The 18092-nt window shown below is 33.3% G+C and overlaps 2 protein-coding genes across 5 annotated transcripts in view; both read right to left on the bottom strand.

Annotated features, from left to right (window-relative positions):
- Positions 1–390: 390 nt before the first annotated feature.
- On the bottom strand, positions 391–12176 carry MetRS (methionyl-tRNA synthetase 1). Of its 2 annotated transcripts, none has more exons than XM_013321660.1 (24): positions 11988–12176; positions 11262–11373; positions 10481–10634; positions 9950–10093; positions 9562–9659; positions 9270–9389; positions 8578–8694; positions 7988–8063; positions 7510–7637; positions 6913–7017; positions 6402–6579; positions 5667–5831; positions 5148–5249; positions 4901–5018; positions 4574–4644; positions 4360–4457; positions 3921–4069; positions 3103–3235; positions 2657–2800; positions 2139–2274; positions 1918–1989; positions 1610–1783; positions 1287–1463; positions 391–1053 (listed from the first exon to the last, which is right to left on the bottom strand). In XM_013321660.1, the coding sequence occupies exons 1-24, from the start codon at positions 12088–12090 to the stop codon at positions 940–942; spliced, it is 2988 nt and encodes a 995-aa protein (XP_013177114.1). In that variant the 5' UTR covers positions 12091–12176; the 3' UTR covers positions 391–939. The 2 variants fall into 2 exon arrangements, with proteins under 2 accessions (XP_013177114.1, XP_013177113.1); XM_013321659.1 differs by having other exon boundaries at positions 392–1053; positions 11262–11388.
- Positions 12177–14395: 2219 nt separating this feature from the next.
- Positions 14396–18092, bottom strand: part of Pdk (pyruvate dehydrogenase kinase) — a 52394-nt gene continuing 48697 nt past the window's right edge. For all 3 annotated transcript variants that reach the window (XM_013320872.1, XM_013320870.1, XM_013320871.1), the window contains exons 8-9: positions 17080–17189; positions 14396–14655 (exon numbers count right to left, since the gene is read on the bottom strand). In XM_013320872.1, coding sequence (XP_013176326.1) covers positions 14476–14655; positions 17080–17189 — 290 coding nt within the window. In that variant the 3' untranslated portion in view covers positions 14396–14475. The remainder of the gene's footprint in view (positions 14656–17079; positions 17190–18092) is intronic.

The following is an 18092-nucleotide window of genomic DNA, read 5'->3' as shown; positions in this document are numbered from 1 at the left end:
GCGAACTTCAACCAAAGACAAAATAATTACCAATTTTTGATTGTACCAAATGTCGATTAGTTAAATTAATTTTATATATTGGCGTATTTTAGTATTGATAAAGCACGTTGCAAATAACCCAATTTGGATCTTGATACTGATGCCCTTGGCCATATAAGTTTTAGCTGGCAAACTTCAATTTATAAGTAAACAGGAAAATACCTACCGTGAATATCAATCATAACAATTCTGATGAGAATGAGATATGGTAATATTTTTGTATTACAAGTGTAACCACAGTGGAAACTTACCTTTTGACCAATAGCATAACAGCAGAAGTTTGTCAGTCAATAAGACACTATGCTGGCGACTCTCCGGGCCTTCAAACTCAAACAACTTTACATGTTTTAAGAAAAGTTCATTTTAATTCCGAAATATCAATATACGTTGAAATAATTTAAAGAGATCTTATTACAAAATACACGTTCACAATTCGCTAAGCACTAATGAACACATATCATGTGTTTGTACATATAATTCTAAATAAATATAGTGATGTAAATCTTTAGCATAATTCATATCCCGCATTAAATTGTATTATTGCATTATTTCATATATTTTGGTAACTTAGTGGAGCGATTTTTAAATATGTTCTATTACAAACAATAGTATTTTTCGACTGTTTTTCAAAAAAACAACTATCACATCAAACGTTGCCTAAAACAAAAAAAAAATACTTTAAAATACCAAACAAAAATAGTACAATTTAGAATGCACTAAAAGATAGAAAGCTTTTAAGTCTCAATAAATTATTATTTCAGAAATATACATAATGTATTGCTCACTTTATTGCAGAACTCAGTGACAGTTGTATGATATATTGTCATCCCTTTCATACTCCTTGAGAAAACAGGGACGACAATATATATACAAATGGCAACTCAGTTACGTTTATTACATTTATTTGATTTGTAACGCCGCCAGACGTTTCTTCAGATCTAATAACACGTTGACTTCTGGTTGCCAAACTGCTTTGTCCTTTGTTGATGCTTTTAATTTTCTTACTTTGTCACCCTGTAGATAATGAAGTGTAAATTTTAGTGATTTGCCGGAAATCCATATCCATAGTAACAAGAAAACATCCGTATTCGTCATAATCCGCTAGTAACAATATATACTATGGAAAAATCTTTAATACATAATACATTTTTCTTCAAACGATACATGTCACCCATATTTGATGACGCATTTATTTAGAATACGTAGCTTTCTCGACGACTCTTTAAAAAATATTTTAAAAATGATACCTGTTCCACGATAGCTTTTTCTAAGCTGGCAACATCGTCTTTATTGTCAGTACTAGCAGCTTTAGTCTGTGCCTGCGCGGCTGTCAACTGCTTTTTCAGCTGCAGCAACTTGTCTACTTCTGGTTGCCATACACCTTTGTCCTTTGTTGATGCTTTTAACTTCCTCACTTTATCTCCCTAGGATTATAAAAAATGAATTTAATATTAAGCAAAAAGAAGTTTTGAAACGGAGTTTTAGACTAATGCAAAAAAATTGAAGCCATTTAACAAGTAAGTTAAAGTTTATCAGTATATTAAAATAAAAAAAAAAACAAAATTCTTACCTGTTCAGCTATGGCTTTTTCTAAACTGGCAACACTTTCGCTGGGCGTAGTAGTCTCTTTAGGCGTGGCTTTCGCGGCTTCCAGCTGTTTTTTCAGATCCAGTAACTTATTGACTTCTGGTTGCCACACCGCTTTATCTTTTGTAGAGGCTTTGAGTTGTCTTACTTTGTTACCCTGAGATTTTAAATAGAATTAAAAAAAAAATTAAAATTAATTAAAAATTGAGAATATTAATTCATGGGAACTATAACAATTGCTTAAAGACTTATTACTTGCGTTTCAGATTTTTATAAAAAATACTTTCTTACTTGTTCCTCTACAGCTGCTTCAAGGTCTGCAACGGATCCTTTAGATGGAGAAGATTTGGAATCGCCATTTTGCTAAAAAAAAATTGTTTTGAAATTAATAAAAAATGAATTAGATTCCTGACTGGTAATAAAAATTGCATAAATAACTCCCTTAAAGTTTCCTTGTTCCAATGTTATTGAATGAAATTTTTAAAATCAAATTTAGTAGTAAAATCGTTTACCTTGGCTCTATCGCTCTGCGTTCCTGCATACTTGGCTCGCAGTTTTTCTAACAGCTCGGGCTCTATCTTAGAGAATAGTGGTTCCGGCTTTCCGATCACATGACCAGCTGGCAAGTACTGCACTAATGATGGGTTCCTATAAAATAAATTAATTCAATTAAAGTGGTCACAAATTTTAGTACTTTAGTAATAAAAAATGTTTTTTGACAGACGGACGGACGGACAGCAAAGTGATCCTGTAAGGGTTCCGTTTTTTTCCTATGAGTTACGGAACCCTAAAAATGCGAATGTTTAGATGGATGTTTGTTAGTAGTTAGTTTGTTAGTATTTCCAAAATGGCTCAACGGATCTCAATGACATTTAGCACAGATGTATAACATAATCTGGAAGAACACATAGGTTGCTAATTAAGTTTTTTTTAATCCCTGCGGACATAGTCGAGGGCGACAGCTAGTAAACAATAAATTAAATTTATAAATGCACATAACTGTGTTTCTTAATATATAAGATTAACTTACTGTGGGTTAATTCGTAATGCGACCGCGTCTACATTTAATTGTTCCCGCAGACGGCGCGCAGTGTGCGGCACGAATGGCGCTAGCAGCGCGCACAGCAGCGCCACCAGCTGGCAACACAGACCTATCGCAGTCCCACCTCGTACCCTGCAAGTGTTGCCATATTTATATTCAACTATAAAATTAACTTCATTTTAATAGTGTAAGCAAAAGGGAAAGAAATAGAGTTATTTTTGGTAAAAATATTTCCAAAAGCACAAATTATAAATAACATTGAAAAAAATCTATCTCTGCATTGTTTTTAAATCTTACTAATATAATTAAAATGAAAATTTGGATGAACCTTTTTAATAGAAGGTATCAACCAGAACAATTCAACGGATCTCACAGAGTCGTGGGCGACAACTAGTTGTGACATATAATAGAAATATCTGTATAATAATACTAACTTATCCTGTTCGGATCCCTTGAGCAGTACCCAGGGCTGTTCAGCCTGCATGTGCTGGTTGCCGAGGCGGGAGACACTCAGCACGTGACGCAGCGCTTCACGCAGACGACCCTTCTCCATGTTCTGTACGTAACCTTAAACAAATTATAATATTAAGAACTTACTATATATTGTGCTAGGGTCTAGCTAAATAGAAAATCTCTGAATTTCAAATGTCACCGTTTGTTCAAGGAGTTTTTACACTTTAGCTGCCATTAAATCTAATAAAAAAAAAATTAAATTTAAACTTTTGAATTTAGTAATGTCAGATCAGTTTTCTATGTCTTTTTGTTATTCATGTTCTACAATATTAACACATTTTTTCTGCAAACAAGGGTTTTTTTTATTTAAAGCCCTGTACACCGTTGTAAACGAACATAATCGTTGTGTTTTTTTTCAAGATGAGAGAGACAGCGATATTATAGTACAGGGTGTTCTAACAGTGAAGACTCATCGTTATTTCAACTTATGTGGTTAAGGACCATGACGAAAAAAAGTTATGGGAGACCAAACATTTTATTTAAAAGCAAATCTTACTAATATTATAAATGCGAATGTTTGGATGGATGGATGGATGTTTGTTAGAACGTATCTACAGGAAAAAGAATCTATCTTGCTGAAATTTGGCAGAGATGTAAAACACATAGACTGTATTCTTCCAGCCAATGTTTAGTTATTTTATTAACTTTTTTTATTTTATTTTTTTACTTTCGTGCGACCGTAGTCGCAGGCCACAGCTAGTCTAAAATTATATTAAACATCCTATAAGTGAGTACTTACTTATAACTTCCCTGTTGACTAAAGCAATAAGTTCCAAGTCTGCCGGAGTGAGGGAGACATCCGGCACTTTGCCCTTGAACGAATTGGCGCAGAAACTCAGCGAACGATGACAGAAGTTGCCTAAGTTGTTTAGTAGCTCGGAGTTGTTCCTACAAACAAATACATTTTTATTTTTATCATATTCCAAAGATAAAAATAAATATCTTCTTCTAATATTTTCACCATAAAATTTTTGTAATTATCAAACTTATAAATGCGAATGTTTGGATGGATGGATGTTTGTTAGAAGGTATCTCAAGAACTGCATGGATTTCGCTGAAAATTGGCTTAGACGTAAAATATAATCTACAAGAACACAGAAGCTAATTTTTATTTTTTAAGTCCGCACGGAAGGTGTCACAGGCGACAGCTAGTTAAGTTATATGTTTAATGGAGTTACCTGGTGCCAAGCTCCACCCAACTAAAGCTGGAGTCTGAAGTTTCTGGTCGTATACTCGTCAAGTAAAATCTCCATACATCGGAAGGTATGCCGGTTTCCTAAAATGAACAATTAATATATTATATCTGATAATGTGTTCTCAGAGTACAATTTTATAACTAAATCAGTATTTAACTTTCATTTCACAGCAAAAAATGTCTATGAAAAAATTTACCTGAGCGTCAGTTCCAAATACACCAACTCCTCTTGATTTTGAAAATTTACCCTCTTCATAATTTAAGTATTCTATAAAAAAAATTAAGTTATAATTTTTTTATCTAATTAGACGTAAAGCACCTATATTCTGTTGTGGCCTCTCATTATTTGAAATTCGACAAATATTTACTATCAAAGATTTTTTATTTCCAAAATTTACGTCATTAAAATTTCATGATTTTTGATCCCTTCCCGTTGTTGTCCGACCCCCGAGAGTTCTGACATTAGTGAGACCCCCTTTGCCGGTGTGACGTCACATATTTTCCAATTTTATAAAAATATGTACCTGTAGCAAATATATGATCAACGAGCTTATGTCCCTCGTTGACACCAATCACTGTCGCCGGGAACATTATCACGTGGAACGGTACGTTGTCTTTCGCCATGAATTGGTACAATTTCACCTACAAAATATTACTAAATAAGAAAAATAAAAAAATGTTGTGTGTTAAGTAACATTTGAAAGTGACACATTGCACAATAACTTTTTTATTAATTAAATAACCGAGGGTTACAGCTAGTTAAATACATACGTCAACATCTTTGTCAGGCTTCCACCACTTCTCGTAGTGTTTGGTGAGGCATTGAGTTATACTCATATATCCTATCGGAGCGTCGAACCACACGTAGAACACCTAAATCATAAATCATTTTATTATAAATCTTACATTTACAGTATATTTAAAGCAACTTCAAGATTTATTTCCTACTTATAATTATATAATTACTCGTATAATTGTGTGAAGTGTTGGTTAACTAGATGATGGATAAAGTTAAGAATGGAAAAGTAGAGAAATTGAGAAGCAGAATATTAGCGATGATCACATAAACAAAAAGTAATAAGATTCAATCTGGATGGCTACAAAGGTAGAGACAAAAGGTTGGAAGAACCATTGTGTGAAAGAGGATGCGTAAGAAAGGAGAGAATTTAGGTATCACATCTGATTAAGGGAGAGTCAAGGGCAAGTTGATGATGATGAATTAAATAAAAATTTAAAACAATTAAACCTAAAATGTGTTTATAAAGTATTAAAAAATGTGTGTGTTGTGACCTTATGTGCGTGTTTTTCAATAGGTACAGGCACGCCCCACTTGAGGTCGCGTGTGACGGCGCGCGCGCGCAGAGTGTCGCGCAGCCAGGCGCGGCTCACAGCGCGCGCCGGCGCTGACCATCCCTGCTCCGCACTGCTGATCCATGTGCGGAGAGATGGCTCCAACTTTACAATTATATATATATTTCTTTATTAGATAAAACATTTCAAGACTATCTATAAGAAATGTTAGATGGGCGATAAGTAATTTTTTTATATTAAAAACGACCAAGTGGAACCTAATTCGCCAAAATAGCATCCGCTATACATGTACACATTTGCATTGTCTACCTTTAATAGATGGAGGATGGAACGCACAGAAAGGTACTTCCCCTTCCTATGCGTTCAATCATCAATCTTTCCCCTTCCAATTCTATCCTTATAAGAAAAGGGTGGGAATGGAAAGTCAGACGTCAGACGAACCCTGGAATTATACTTGAGGCGTGTATTCTGTGTCGTAGAAATGAATTGCCACCCAAACACTGTCCTCTATAAATGGACAGGATAAAGGCGTAGTATTTTGTGCCTATATGATTTTCACCATTTTGACATAGATTTGACCATTTGACACCATAGAATTAACCGTCACGTGTCATTAAAAGGCGCGTTTAAATCGAAATGAAGCAAAAGTCATTTCCAAGCTATTGCTTTACAGAAATCAATGTACCCAATTAAGACGCAAGTCTTTACACTGACCTGTCCCAGTTCAATGAAGAGTTGTTCACTAGGTCGCACAGTGGGCTTGTGCGCGCACACTTTACACCTCGGCTCCACCAGTTCTATGGCATTGATGAGTTTCCCACACTTGTCGCACTGATCGCCACGTGCACTGTCGTACAGGCAGCCCGGGTGCGGACAAACGCCTTCCACAAACCTATAGTAAAACATAATCAGACAATCTTATGTGATTTGTTACAAGACCCTACTTAGATATAAATGTCAAAATTAGTTGTGTTTCCCATTGGACCTATCAGCACAATAGGATTTTTTGCCATTGGGTCGTTCCAACAATTGGGTTATTGTTCGCTTTCGTTTGGTTTACAATTTTTGCAGTACGAAAAGAATTGTAGTACTATTTTTAACATTGACAATTATGAAACAAAATATATTAATAAATGTCTACTGTCAAACCTAACAAAATATTGTTGTCTCTGTTCTTTTAAAGACAATGAGAGGGATGGAATATGTTTGTGTGACACCCACTAACCTGTCAGCTAAGAATCTCTCGCATTTCTCACAGTACAGCTGTTCTACAGACTGCGTGCTGACGAAGCCGTTGTCAATTAATTTAAGAAACAGCTTCTGTGCTATCCTATACAAAATAAAACATTATACAGACAGAAAATCTTCAAGTAGTACAAAAAAAAAACACGAATAATAGAAAAAAGCATACATGTACGGGCGCATACACTCTCTCTCTCTCTCTCACAGACACACTATCTCTCTCTCACACACACACGCGCGCGCGCGCATACGGCCTGCATAAAATAGAACCTATTTAAAACGTAGCTTAAGAGAAGGCACTCCTGTTACAAAGGAGACTGGGTTCTAATGAATTGTGAAAGTTTTTGGTACAATAAGATTTATTTATTTATTTACTAGCTGTCGCCTGCGACTCTGTCCGCGCGGAATTAAAAAAAAACTTCATTAGTAATATGTGTTTTTCCAGACTATGTTCTACATCTATGCCAAATTGCAGCGATATCCAAGCAGACGTTGCAAAGATATCTTCAAACAAACATCCATCCATCCAAACATTCGCATTTATAATATTAGTATGATAGTATGAAGCATGATTACTTACTCAGTCTGTTCCTTAGTACTGGTACGTCCAAAATAATCAAAGCCAATATCAAACCAGCGATACACCGCGTTGTGAATGTCAAAGTATTTGTCACAGATCTCACGAGGTGTTATACCTTCTTCCAAAGCCTACAATATATGAAATTTATTTTAATATTAGTATTTAAAAAAAACAGGTAAGCAAATGACTTTTTTTTCGACAATATTATACCCTAGTTATTTAAATTTGTATTCAGAGTCTATGAGCTTCACATAGGCAGACATTAATGTTTTGTGAATGAATTGTTTTTATTTATTTTACTAGCTGTTGCCTGCGACTTCGTCTGCGTGAAATGAGAACAAATTTAATTAGTACGGGGCAAGTATTCGAATTTTTCAAGCGAACATTTCAAGACCAAGATAAGATAAATCCGTTAAGTTTTTGAGTTTAAGCGAGACTAACGAACTGCAATTGATTTTTATATATATAGATAAATTACCTTAGTTTCTGTAGCTGTACCGTATTCATCTGTACCGCATATATACAGCGTGTTGTAGTCACATTGTCGACAATATCTAAAGATAAAATAATTAATAATTATAAATTCATTGAAACAGCATTTATTATAATTTGGACCATATTAACAGGTCACATTTGACACTTAAATCCAACAACGTTGTGACGACGGAAACATTGTTTTTAAGTTAGTACTGAAGAATGCTTATCTTTTTTCAAATATCGATTACATATTTAAAAGCGTTTATAGCCTAATGGTTAAGGGTACGGATTTCCGATCACAAGGTCGGGGGTTCGAGTCCCGCCATTCGATTATTGTCGTAAACCATATCCTAGCACAAGCCTAGAGCTTAGTTGGAAAGGTACTAAATTTATAAAAAAATCTGCTAATATTCTTTAAAAAAATCTTGTATCTCGAAAAAAATTAATGAAAAATATGGACATTTCATAAGAACTCAAATGTGATTTATCAAATCGGCCCACCTATAAGGAAAGTTATTATCATTCATTGTAAAAAATGGAACATTGCCGAAACTTAAAAAAAACTATATATTTTTATTCACGTTTTCAAACCTTGCAAATATATCAGCAGAGAGAACGCAACCAATAATGTTGCCAAGATGCGGTACATTGTTGACATAAGGCAGGGCTGATGTTATCAATACGTTCTTACGATCTTTCAATGGTAACCTGAAAAACGACGAAAAATTAAAAACATGCAATATTAAAAATGAGCGCCACGCGTATTTCTAAGACAATCCCGTTCAGGCAACGAGCGCCGTACGAACTGGTTTTAAAGGGCCGGTGTTTCCGATCGCAGTACAAAATAGTTTACATTTTAACGCAAAATAGTGTAAAATTTTATAGCTCTCATGTTACACGCTGCCAGCCACCGATGGCTGACGTGGCGCTCAACGTGTTAAGATTGCATTAAAATAACAGCTGGTTTGTGAAGACTTACGTACATAAAGTAAGTCTTCGGAAACCGGCTATTTAAGTCGCTAAGAGACTTACGCAATACAATGTCGCTATGCCTGAATTGATCAAGTAGAAGATTCGCGTCGACGATTCAACGTTGTGTACGCAACACGAGACACAACTTTCGCGATGCAAGTATACAATGTTAGTTTCGCTTTGTTTAAGGACCGTACGATCACAAACAGTTGCTAAATGGCAACTAAGGGCGGCCCTTAGTATAGATTTAATATATCTCCACTAAGTGACGCTTTGTGATCAACTATCAGTGTGGTAGTTGTATTACTTACACAACTTTCTCATGTTGTATTGGTGCTTGCATGTTCTTTACTCCATTGAACCATCCTTCCTTTGCTGCCTCCACTTCTTCAGGACTAACTCCTATAGCAGCCGGATCTTCATCCGGTGATCTGTGTGATAAATGAAAAAAAATATAATAAAAAGTAAAACAAATTAAAAAATATTTAAAAAAAAAAACAATTTAATTTAAAACTATTTACTTTTAAAATAAATCAAAGTAATGAAGAATGACAGCGGTTTTTTTTAATTAAATTACTTATGTATGTGAAATAAAAATATTACCCAATAGGTGATACAATGCTGGCAATCTGTGGAATGCCAAGTGCTGATGATGCTCCATACGGACCCTTTGGTGACCATCCCCATTGCTCAACTGCTTGCTAAATAAATATTAAAGCAAAATAACATAAATAATTAAATATTATACACGCAAATATTTTGATGTATGGATGGATGTCTGTATAAGGTATCTCCAGAATGGCTCAATAGATCTCGCTGAAATTTGGCATAGATGTAGAACATAGTCTGGAAGAACACATAGGCTACTAATAAAGTTTTTTTATTTCCGCGCGGAAGAAGTCGCGGGCGGCAGCTAGTCTATTATATATTCTATAATTTAATTATTAAAAAAAGGTTTATAATTACTTTTTAAATGAATCATTCTTTGTACCTTTATAGCATTAGCAGAAGCTAAGTTTGTGTTCCATCTAATTATATTATCACATCCAGAGATGTAGGTTTGTTTGAGGGGTTCATCAAAGCACACAGGATACAGGGTGCTCCAAATGGAGATGTCGGCTGCAGATAATTTCTCCTGTAACAAAAGAACAATACAGATATATCTAAGAATTTAAATGTAACATTATTAAAATTGAATACTAGTGGTTTTTAGTTTCACACAACATTCATGGTGTTACTTAACGATAACCTCCCATATAAATTGGAAAGTTAAGAATTTATATTCTTAAATTTTCAATTTATATAGGAATATAAATAATTATTATTATGATAAGTCATAATTCTTATGTCACAATGTTAGTTACCATACATCTCTGAAATGGCTTGACCGATTTTTATGAAATTTTATATAAGATCTAAGAATCAGTTACTATCTACTTTTAACCTCATAATAACTCTATTGTAATATAATAAAGGTCTAAATATAAGATTTAAAATATGAAACCAAACAACAAATACATACCCCAAGAATGTACTTGTTCTTTTGAAGTAATTTATCAAGCATTTGTAATGAAGACTGTAGAGCTTGTCGGATATCAGAAGCTACAGATTTGCCGCTGACAATGGCTGCAACTGCAGGCTGTAGACGTGTTGCTTCCCACTCAAGCATTTGTTGGCTGAAAAGAAAGTTATAACTAGTATGAAAATAAAGTCAAAACTAGTATACAAAGGCAAAAGTCAAAAGGATATACAGTTGTAATAATAGTCTTTATATAAATTATTGTATTGTTTATAAGGAAGTTTCAATTATGTGAACATGAAATAACAACCCTAATGTGGTGAGCTAGGTTGGCTGAAGTGATCCATGTCCTGACCCCACGCAAAATACGTGATAATCGCGGAAACCGTAAAACACTAGGGTGTTACAGAAAACACACATTGAGATGTTAGGAGTAGGCTCCTAACATCTCAATATGTGTTTTCTGTTATTTATGTTCCATTTCCACTTAAATCTATAATAATGTATTGGTTTGTGTTCTCTAGCAATAAAAGTTGGTCTTTATCGAATTACTGAGTAAGGACCTGATATCAAACATATTTTTGTGGTTTTATGGGTATTAATATCAATCAAAATATAAAAATGCATATTTATAAAATGGAAAATATTTATGTTGTTTATGATGTTCTTATCAAGAAAAGCTTTATGAAAAACTAAATACCATATACTAATAAATACTTTTTATACCCTTGTTATAACAATATAAATGCATAATACATAGTAGATATAAAAACGGAGTACCTACCATAGCCCATTTTCAGATAAATCCAGCGTTGGAAACAAGTACTGTACTGCGGCATTACTTGAGAAGAAAGTCAGCAAATCATCAACTTCCAGCAAAGGCAGAGATTGAGGTCCTGTGAAAATGCCGTCTGCAATGCAAGACAAGCACTCAGTACCAGCCCCCAATTGTTAGTTACATGCATACTTACTACTAATTTATTTACTTTTCTATTATTATTGTAACAAAGCAAACCACCAAGAACTATATAATATAATCTACTAGATGAAAGAACAAATTTTGTAGAATTTATGCACATCATTTTATCATGCTACATTAACTCTGTGTCCAACTGATAATATTGTCACATATGTTGTCAGTTAAATAATTGTGCTCTCAAACATTTATACAAATAAAATAGACCAAAATTCACAATTCAATCACCCATCAAATGGTGGAAACTTGACTGTGTAATTTAGACTAGAAGTGTAATAACATTGTCGAAAATTATTACTTAACCATTATAAAATACCTGATACAGAACTGCGCTTTAGCGTTGTAAGTACAGGTAGTCAAACGACGTGCAATAATTACAAATTCTGATGCAAGTAAAAAACATTTTTAAATTGTTATTTATACTTAAGCGAATTCACGCAAAATCACTAACAATGAAATGAAGTCACCCATTTAAAGTGTATTAATATTTGTGCAGTTTTTATCTCATAAAAATAATAAAGAAAATCCAAATACCTTCGAAAGAAGCGAGACATTTTTCCACTTTTTTGCCTGCCAGATGGGCAGCTATCAGCACTTTTAATGTTCCAGTATTACCGTGATTTGTATAGACCTTCATTGTAATTTCAATCTACTTTATGATGAATTTAAATTAAAAAATCTACACATAACCTAACCACTTCTTGGTTGGCACTTGTCACTGTAACTTACACATTGCAAAATTTTTGACACATGACACTGATATTGACAGTGACAGTAAAAGTCAAAGTTACACGTGTCCTAAGTCCAAGAAAAATCTTATCAGTTAAGTTTTAAATAAAAAACGTAATAAAACTTGGGCGATTGAAATGAAACAAAATACGATTTTAAGAAATTTATTTCTTAAAAACTAAATAAATTTTAATTTGTCTAAGACATTTCTACATATCTAAATTCTTAAGTTACATAAATATCGATTTGGAATAATAATAACTTAAAATAAAATATAAAAATGCATTAAGAGTTTAACTTACACATTTGAAATATCATGTCAAAAACAAAAGTTCAGCCAAATTTCGAAACTAATCTACAAATTAGCATCAAATCATGAATTGTTAAAAAGGCTACAGATGTCAAATTGATCGTTTCTGTAAAAATAATTGACTCTATAAAATAATGGTGCTTTGGTTCGAGTATAATTTATTTTAATTACCTTATATTTAGTAGATTTAACAAGTTGACAGTATTGTTTGGCCTTGGTAAGAACGCACCAAAAAGAGGTTAACTGCACCATATTGTATAAAACTGGAAATATATTGGAATCCTTGTGCAAAAAAGACCGATTTCTCTTGACATCTGACTTACATCTGACAAAAATATTAAATCTTTATAAAAATTGCTTTCCATAGCATTGGGAACACTCATCTGTCGTGCAAACATTATCAAATAAACTTAAACAGTTATCAGATGTCATGAAAATGGCCCCCAGTGACTTACTAGAAAGATTAAAATGTATAAATAGGTTATAAAACGTTATTACTGAATATCGGGAAAATAATAACAGCCGTTGTATAAAAACGTCAAACAATCAAATGGCTGTATTTTCGACAGTGGCGCCGCCACTTTTATAACTTATCTATACATTTAAATCTTTGCTTCATATTAACGTCTACACTATTTGTAATGTACATTTGTTCTAATATTATGCATTGTTATTCCAAAAATCACTATAAAAATAATATCAAATATTACAATAACGATTAGAGTATTACAAGCATACAAATATTATTCAAGAAAATAATTTATTCTCGACCTACACAACATGACATTAGAATCTAAATTCTAGCGGTGTGTGTTATATTTTTTTAATTATTTTTATTAACTTTGAGCATAAAATGAATTATATAATTGCTTCACTCTTACACTAATAAATACATAGAAAACGTCACACTGATGTTTACTGGTAATTTAATAAATATTAATTCGAATTTTAAAAAAGTAATTTTATTCTAATAGTCCAAATTTCATATAGACCTATATTTTGTAAGTATTTGCTGGAATGACTTTGTGGCATAATTTTAAGACATTTTTTCTATGTATTAATTAGTCTATGACGTAGGAAAAGAACTTGCAGAATTAAATCAAGTATTTAGTTTAAGAGTTTTCTTAAACATATGTATATATATATTTCGGAAATTTTAATAATTTATCGACAATTTTTATTGCTTTTTAAACATCAATTTATCATTATTTTTGAAATATTAGGATTCATCAAAATATATTTCTATATCTATATCTAGTGATATCATCTTTTTAAGTCATTTCATATCATCGGAGACGATTTAAAGTGTATAATTCACACAAATATTAAAGAACCTCCAATCGTTTCTCTATTTTTGGGTTTTTTATAATTTCAAGGATCAAGAACATTTGAGCGAACTATAATAATTAAAGCATAAATCAATGAAGGTCAATGTCAAAGTATATTGAACTTGTACTACTATTTCTAACCTAGTTCTTGTTTTTAAATCATGAAACATTATCGCTAAATCGAGTATCACATGTGTAAAAAAATATAAAATAAAAAAAAAAACAATCCATAGACTCGCAGCGGCGATAAATCTACATTTACAATTTTTAAAGCCGAGAAATAAATTATAGATATATTATCTATTACCATTGAAAAATTTGTACATTAAATCACAAAAAACTGAATTTCTCAGCCACGCTATCACACATCAAACATTCACAACAAGACTACCATAGACAATATATTTCTATGAATAGATTACTGCGAGTCTTACCAAAAGTTACTAATCTGTCTATGGTACTTATAGATGAACACCACTATACACACCATAGACAAAATAGAACTTCTTTACTGTTAATTTTACCGATCACCTGCATGTTTTTTCAGGTACCATAGACAATATCAAGTTTCTATAAACATATACTCCTGCAAGCCACTACATATACCGTAGACAATATAGAATTTCTATACTAGCAGTATCAGCAGCTTGTGGCACTATAGTCCATGTGATATGGAGGGGGAGAGTTTCTCCCTATTCTTTGCGCGTGCGCATTGCGAGTTGCTGGCGGTGTTGAGAGAGCCCGACCAGTCCGCCAACGTCGGCATCGGCTTGTAGAATTTGCTCGACGTCCTGTTGAACACTGGGAGGAGTTCGTTCGCTTCGTTTGATAAAGCCTGTAAAAGATTTAAATACATTTAGATATAGCTGGATATACAAAGATTTATGAACGTTGTAAATTCTTCTAAGGGTGTGCTAAATTACGACTCAGTATCGACTGGATCACGCTTTAACATGATACAGACTGGATATTTCAAATCTGACGGTGAAATGTACCACTTGGCCATGATTGCATCCGCGCGGAATTATAAAAATCTAGTAATAACCATAGCTTATGTGCCTATTCAAATCGGTTCAGTCGTTTTGGAGCCAAAACCAACAAAACATCTTATAATTATAACGTTATTATAAATGCAAAAGTTTGGATGGATGGATTTTTGTTTGAAAGTATCTCCGGAACGGCTGATCTGATCTTGCTGAAAATTGGCATTTTCAATTAATTCACATAAATTATTTATTGTTTTTATTTCATTCTTATTAATTTCTTTTTGTATTGGCAACATTCAAATTATTATAAACTTTTTCCTATGCTGGCAGCAATTGTTCATTGGAGATTCGTTGGATATATGTGTGCTACCAGAACGCGCGCTATTTTTCTTATTTTTATTATCTAGTAACTATTCAATAAATAGTTAATAAAGCACACGACCACTTGTTTAATTGTACAGGCATGCACATAAAATATAGTCTGGAAGTACACATAGGCACTAATTATATTTTTTTAATTCCACGAGGACGAAGTCGAGGGCGACAGCTAATATTATAATAGTATAAATTTACTTTTGATAAGTATGTTTTTAAATAACTTTACAAATGCGTGGATAAATAAAACGGATTATCTTCAATTGCAACTCAAATATTTTCATATCAATGAGTGAAGAACTTTATAGATAAGTTAAGAAAGGAATTATCAATACGCATATTTGTTTAAAATGTCAATATCAGTTTAACCTTGAAGATTATTTCTGACAAGGATGATCTAGTTATAGTCGTAAACAACATTACGAGCTATTACAATGTCATTCCATATTTATTTATAAAAGACTAGGTTCTACATTTATGCCAAAAATCTGTGAGATCCATGCAGTCGTTCTGGAGATACCCTCTTACAAACATCCATCCATACATCCAAACATTCGTATTTATAAATAAAATTTACAACTTTGTACCAATATCAAGAAAGCAAGGTCTATATCCGGTTATACATAAAAATCTTAGAACTCGTATGAAAACCATATCGGTTACAGTCATTTTCATATAACTTAAAGGCTTTTAACTACACGAGTCTTTGCGTGGAATACAACTTTAGGTTATGCGGTGGAGGGCCAGTGCCCTGCTCAGTAGCAGTGGGCCTAAGACCTTGAGCCGGCATGGTATTTGAAGAGAACTATACGAAGATAACGAATGAATATTGCCGGTCTCTACGATATTGTTATAACTGGTTAATACCTTTTAAACAATTTCGAGTTTTTAATTTCTTAAATAATACTTCCTCATTTCTACAACTAACCAATAAAAACTATTTACTTGATGTATTCGCGACAACAATTCTCGTACATTCCAATTACTTGTTGACTTAGCTAACACAAGAAGTGTGGGAGATTTCGTCTTATCAGTGAGTAATTAAATTAGGGGCAATGTTCTCTGATAACATGTTTAATTTCAACGTGAAACAGTAGCAAAAAACGTATCAGTACGTCACTTGTTAACTGCCAAAGTATTAATGCTATTAGAAAGTTAAACTATTTAAAACTAAATTTGACAGTTGATTAAAAATAATAGAAAAATAATGGAGTAAATATGTAAATCAGTATCACACGGGAACCGTACACATTTCCCAGATCATATGTAGCCTGTTGTCTTCCAGACTGTGTTCTACATCTTTACCAAATTTCATTGATACCCGTGAAGCCGTTCTGGAGATATCTAGTTACAAATTCATTCAAGCATCCAAACATTACCGTTTACAATGTTAGTCAGATATACCACTGACATATTTGGTCGAGTATGCAATTAATTTCCCCTTGGTGTACGGGTTTTGCGTTTTTTTTATAACATAAGGAGGCACCTGAAATCGCTGAAATAGCGAAGTGACCGTTGCCCATAGACATACGCAATTGCATATGCGTTGCCTACCTTTAATCGACGGAGGAGAGGATGCACAGAAAGAAAATATCTTCCCTTTCCATGCATGTTCTCATCCGGAAAGTCCACTTCTACTTCCCATCCTTTCCTTATAAGAAAAAGGATGGGAAGGGAAAAAGGACTAAATTACGCATCCGGGACAAACACAGATCAGACGTAATGCGGAATTGCTTCCACTTCACGCCTGTCTTCTGTGTGGTCGTGGTATATTACCGGGCGAGTCGGGCCGATTCGTGCGAAGATGTTAAAGCGGGCTCTACCAGTGTTTCATTGTATCAAGGAGAAAAGGCAATTTATATAGATCCTGTTCTAAGTATTTGTGTTTGGGCACTCACCTTAAGGTATATGACGGCATCAGTGCCGTATCCTTCACAAGACATGAGCACCAAGTCACCGTGGAAGTACCGCGCGTACAGCCTCGATATCGGCAATCCGTACCCGTAACCTAGTAACAAAGAATAACATAAGTAACTCGAAGTAAATTAGGTTTTTATTATCTGTGGTAAATGTTGTATCTTCATTTTGTTAATATTTTTCTTTTTAACTATGACCAAACTGGTATTTAAATTTAAAATGTAATTTTTTTCTTAACACGTTCTTCTTAACACGTTTAATGCCGACTCGACGTGCGAGTTCACTTTAGAATTGTGTTAAAAAAGTAATTATTACAACACATATTAGTAATTTTTTCCAATGCTTTGATAAGAAAAAAATCAAATGGCGAAGGGAATCAACATTAATGGAAATAAAATGCTTTGATAACGGGATTTATTTAAAATTTCTGATAATCCTCTACAACTTACCATTAAGTTTTCTAGTTACAGGTTTTACTGAAATGAAATACCACGTATTCATATGGTATAAAACAATCCCTAAAAGAATAATAGAGAGGACCTCAGACAGTTCTCGACTACCGATCTTTTACTTCTTGTATAAATATATGTTATGTGTATTTTAAAATTAATTCGCTCTGTATTATTAGTTTGAATTTACATCACCGCTATCGTAAGCGCCAAAATGGCGAAAATCAAACACGCACAAAATACTACAATGTATAGCCAATCCATTAATAGTGGTTAGTGATTCACACCTACAATTGTTAACTCTTCCCGCCGAAAATCTTCTTTTTCGCCTATCTTTTTCCATAATTAAAAAGGTAAAGGTTCTTAGTGGCCAGTATGCCACTTTAGCAGAATATTTCATTCTGTACTCAACAATATTCAATGAACCAACGAAAAAGTTTTAATATATCATTCGTACTATGCAGCGTGCAATAGCAATAATGTTTAAATATTACAATATCACGTATGTTTAAGTAATTAAATGAATATTTACATAACAATTTATA

The sequence above is a fragment of the Papilio xuthus genome, unplaced genomic scaffold, assembly GCF_000836235.2.
Source record: "Papilio xuthus unplaced genomic scaffold, Pxut_1.1 DF825946.1, whole genome shotgun sequence".
Lineage (NCBI taxonomy): Eukaryota > Metazoa > Arthropoda > Insecta > Lepidoptera > Papilionidae > Papilio > Papilio xuthus.
Note: the sequence above shows the minus strand (reverse complement) of the source record. Positions and strands in the feature narration are given on the sequence as shown.

Bases quoted from the DNA above. Each gene is read 5' to 3' on its own strand.
- MetRS (XM_013321659.1), bottom strand. From the start codon at position 12,090: ATGAAGGTCTATACAAATCACGGTAATACTGGAACATTAAAAGTGCTG. The intron at 10,635-11,261 runs GTAGGTACTCCG...CTTTCTTTTCAG, and splicing joins TTATCTGAAAATGGGCTATG to CCAACAAATGCTTGAGTGGG. The intron at 1,464-1,609 runs GTAAGAATTTTG...TTATAATCCTAG, and splicing joins AAAAAGCCATAGCTGAACAG to GGAGATAAAGTGAGGAAGTT.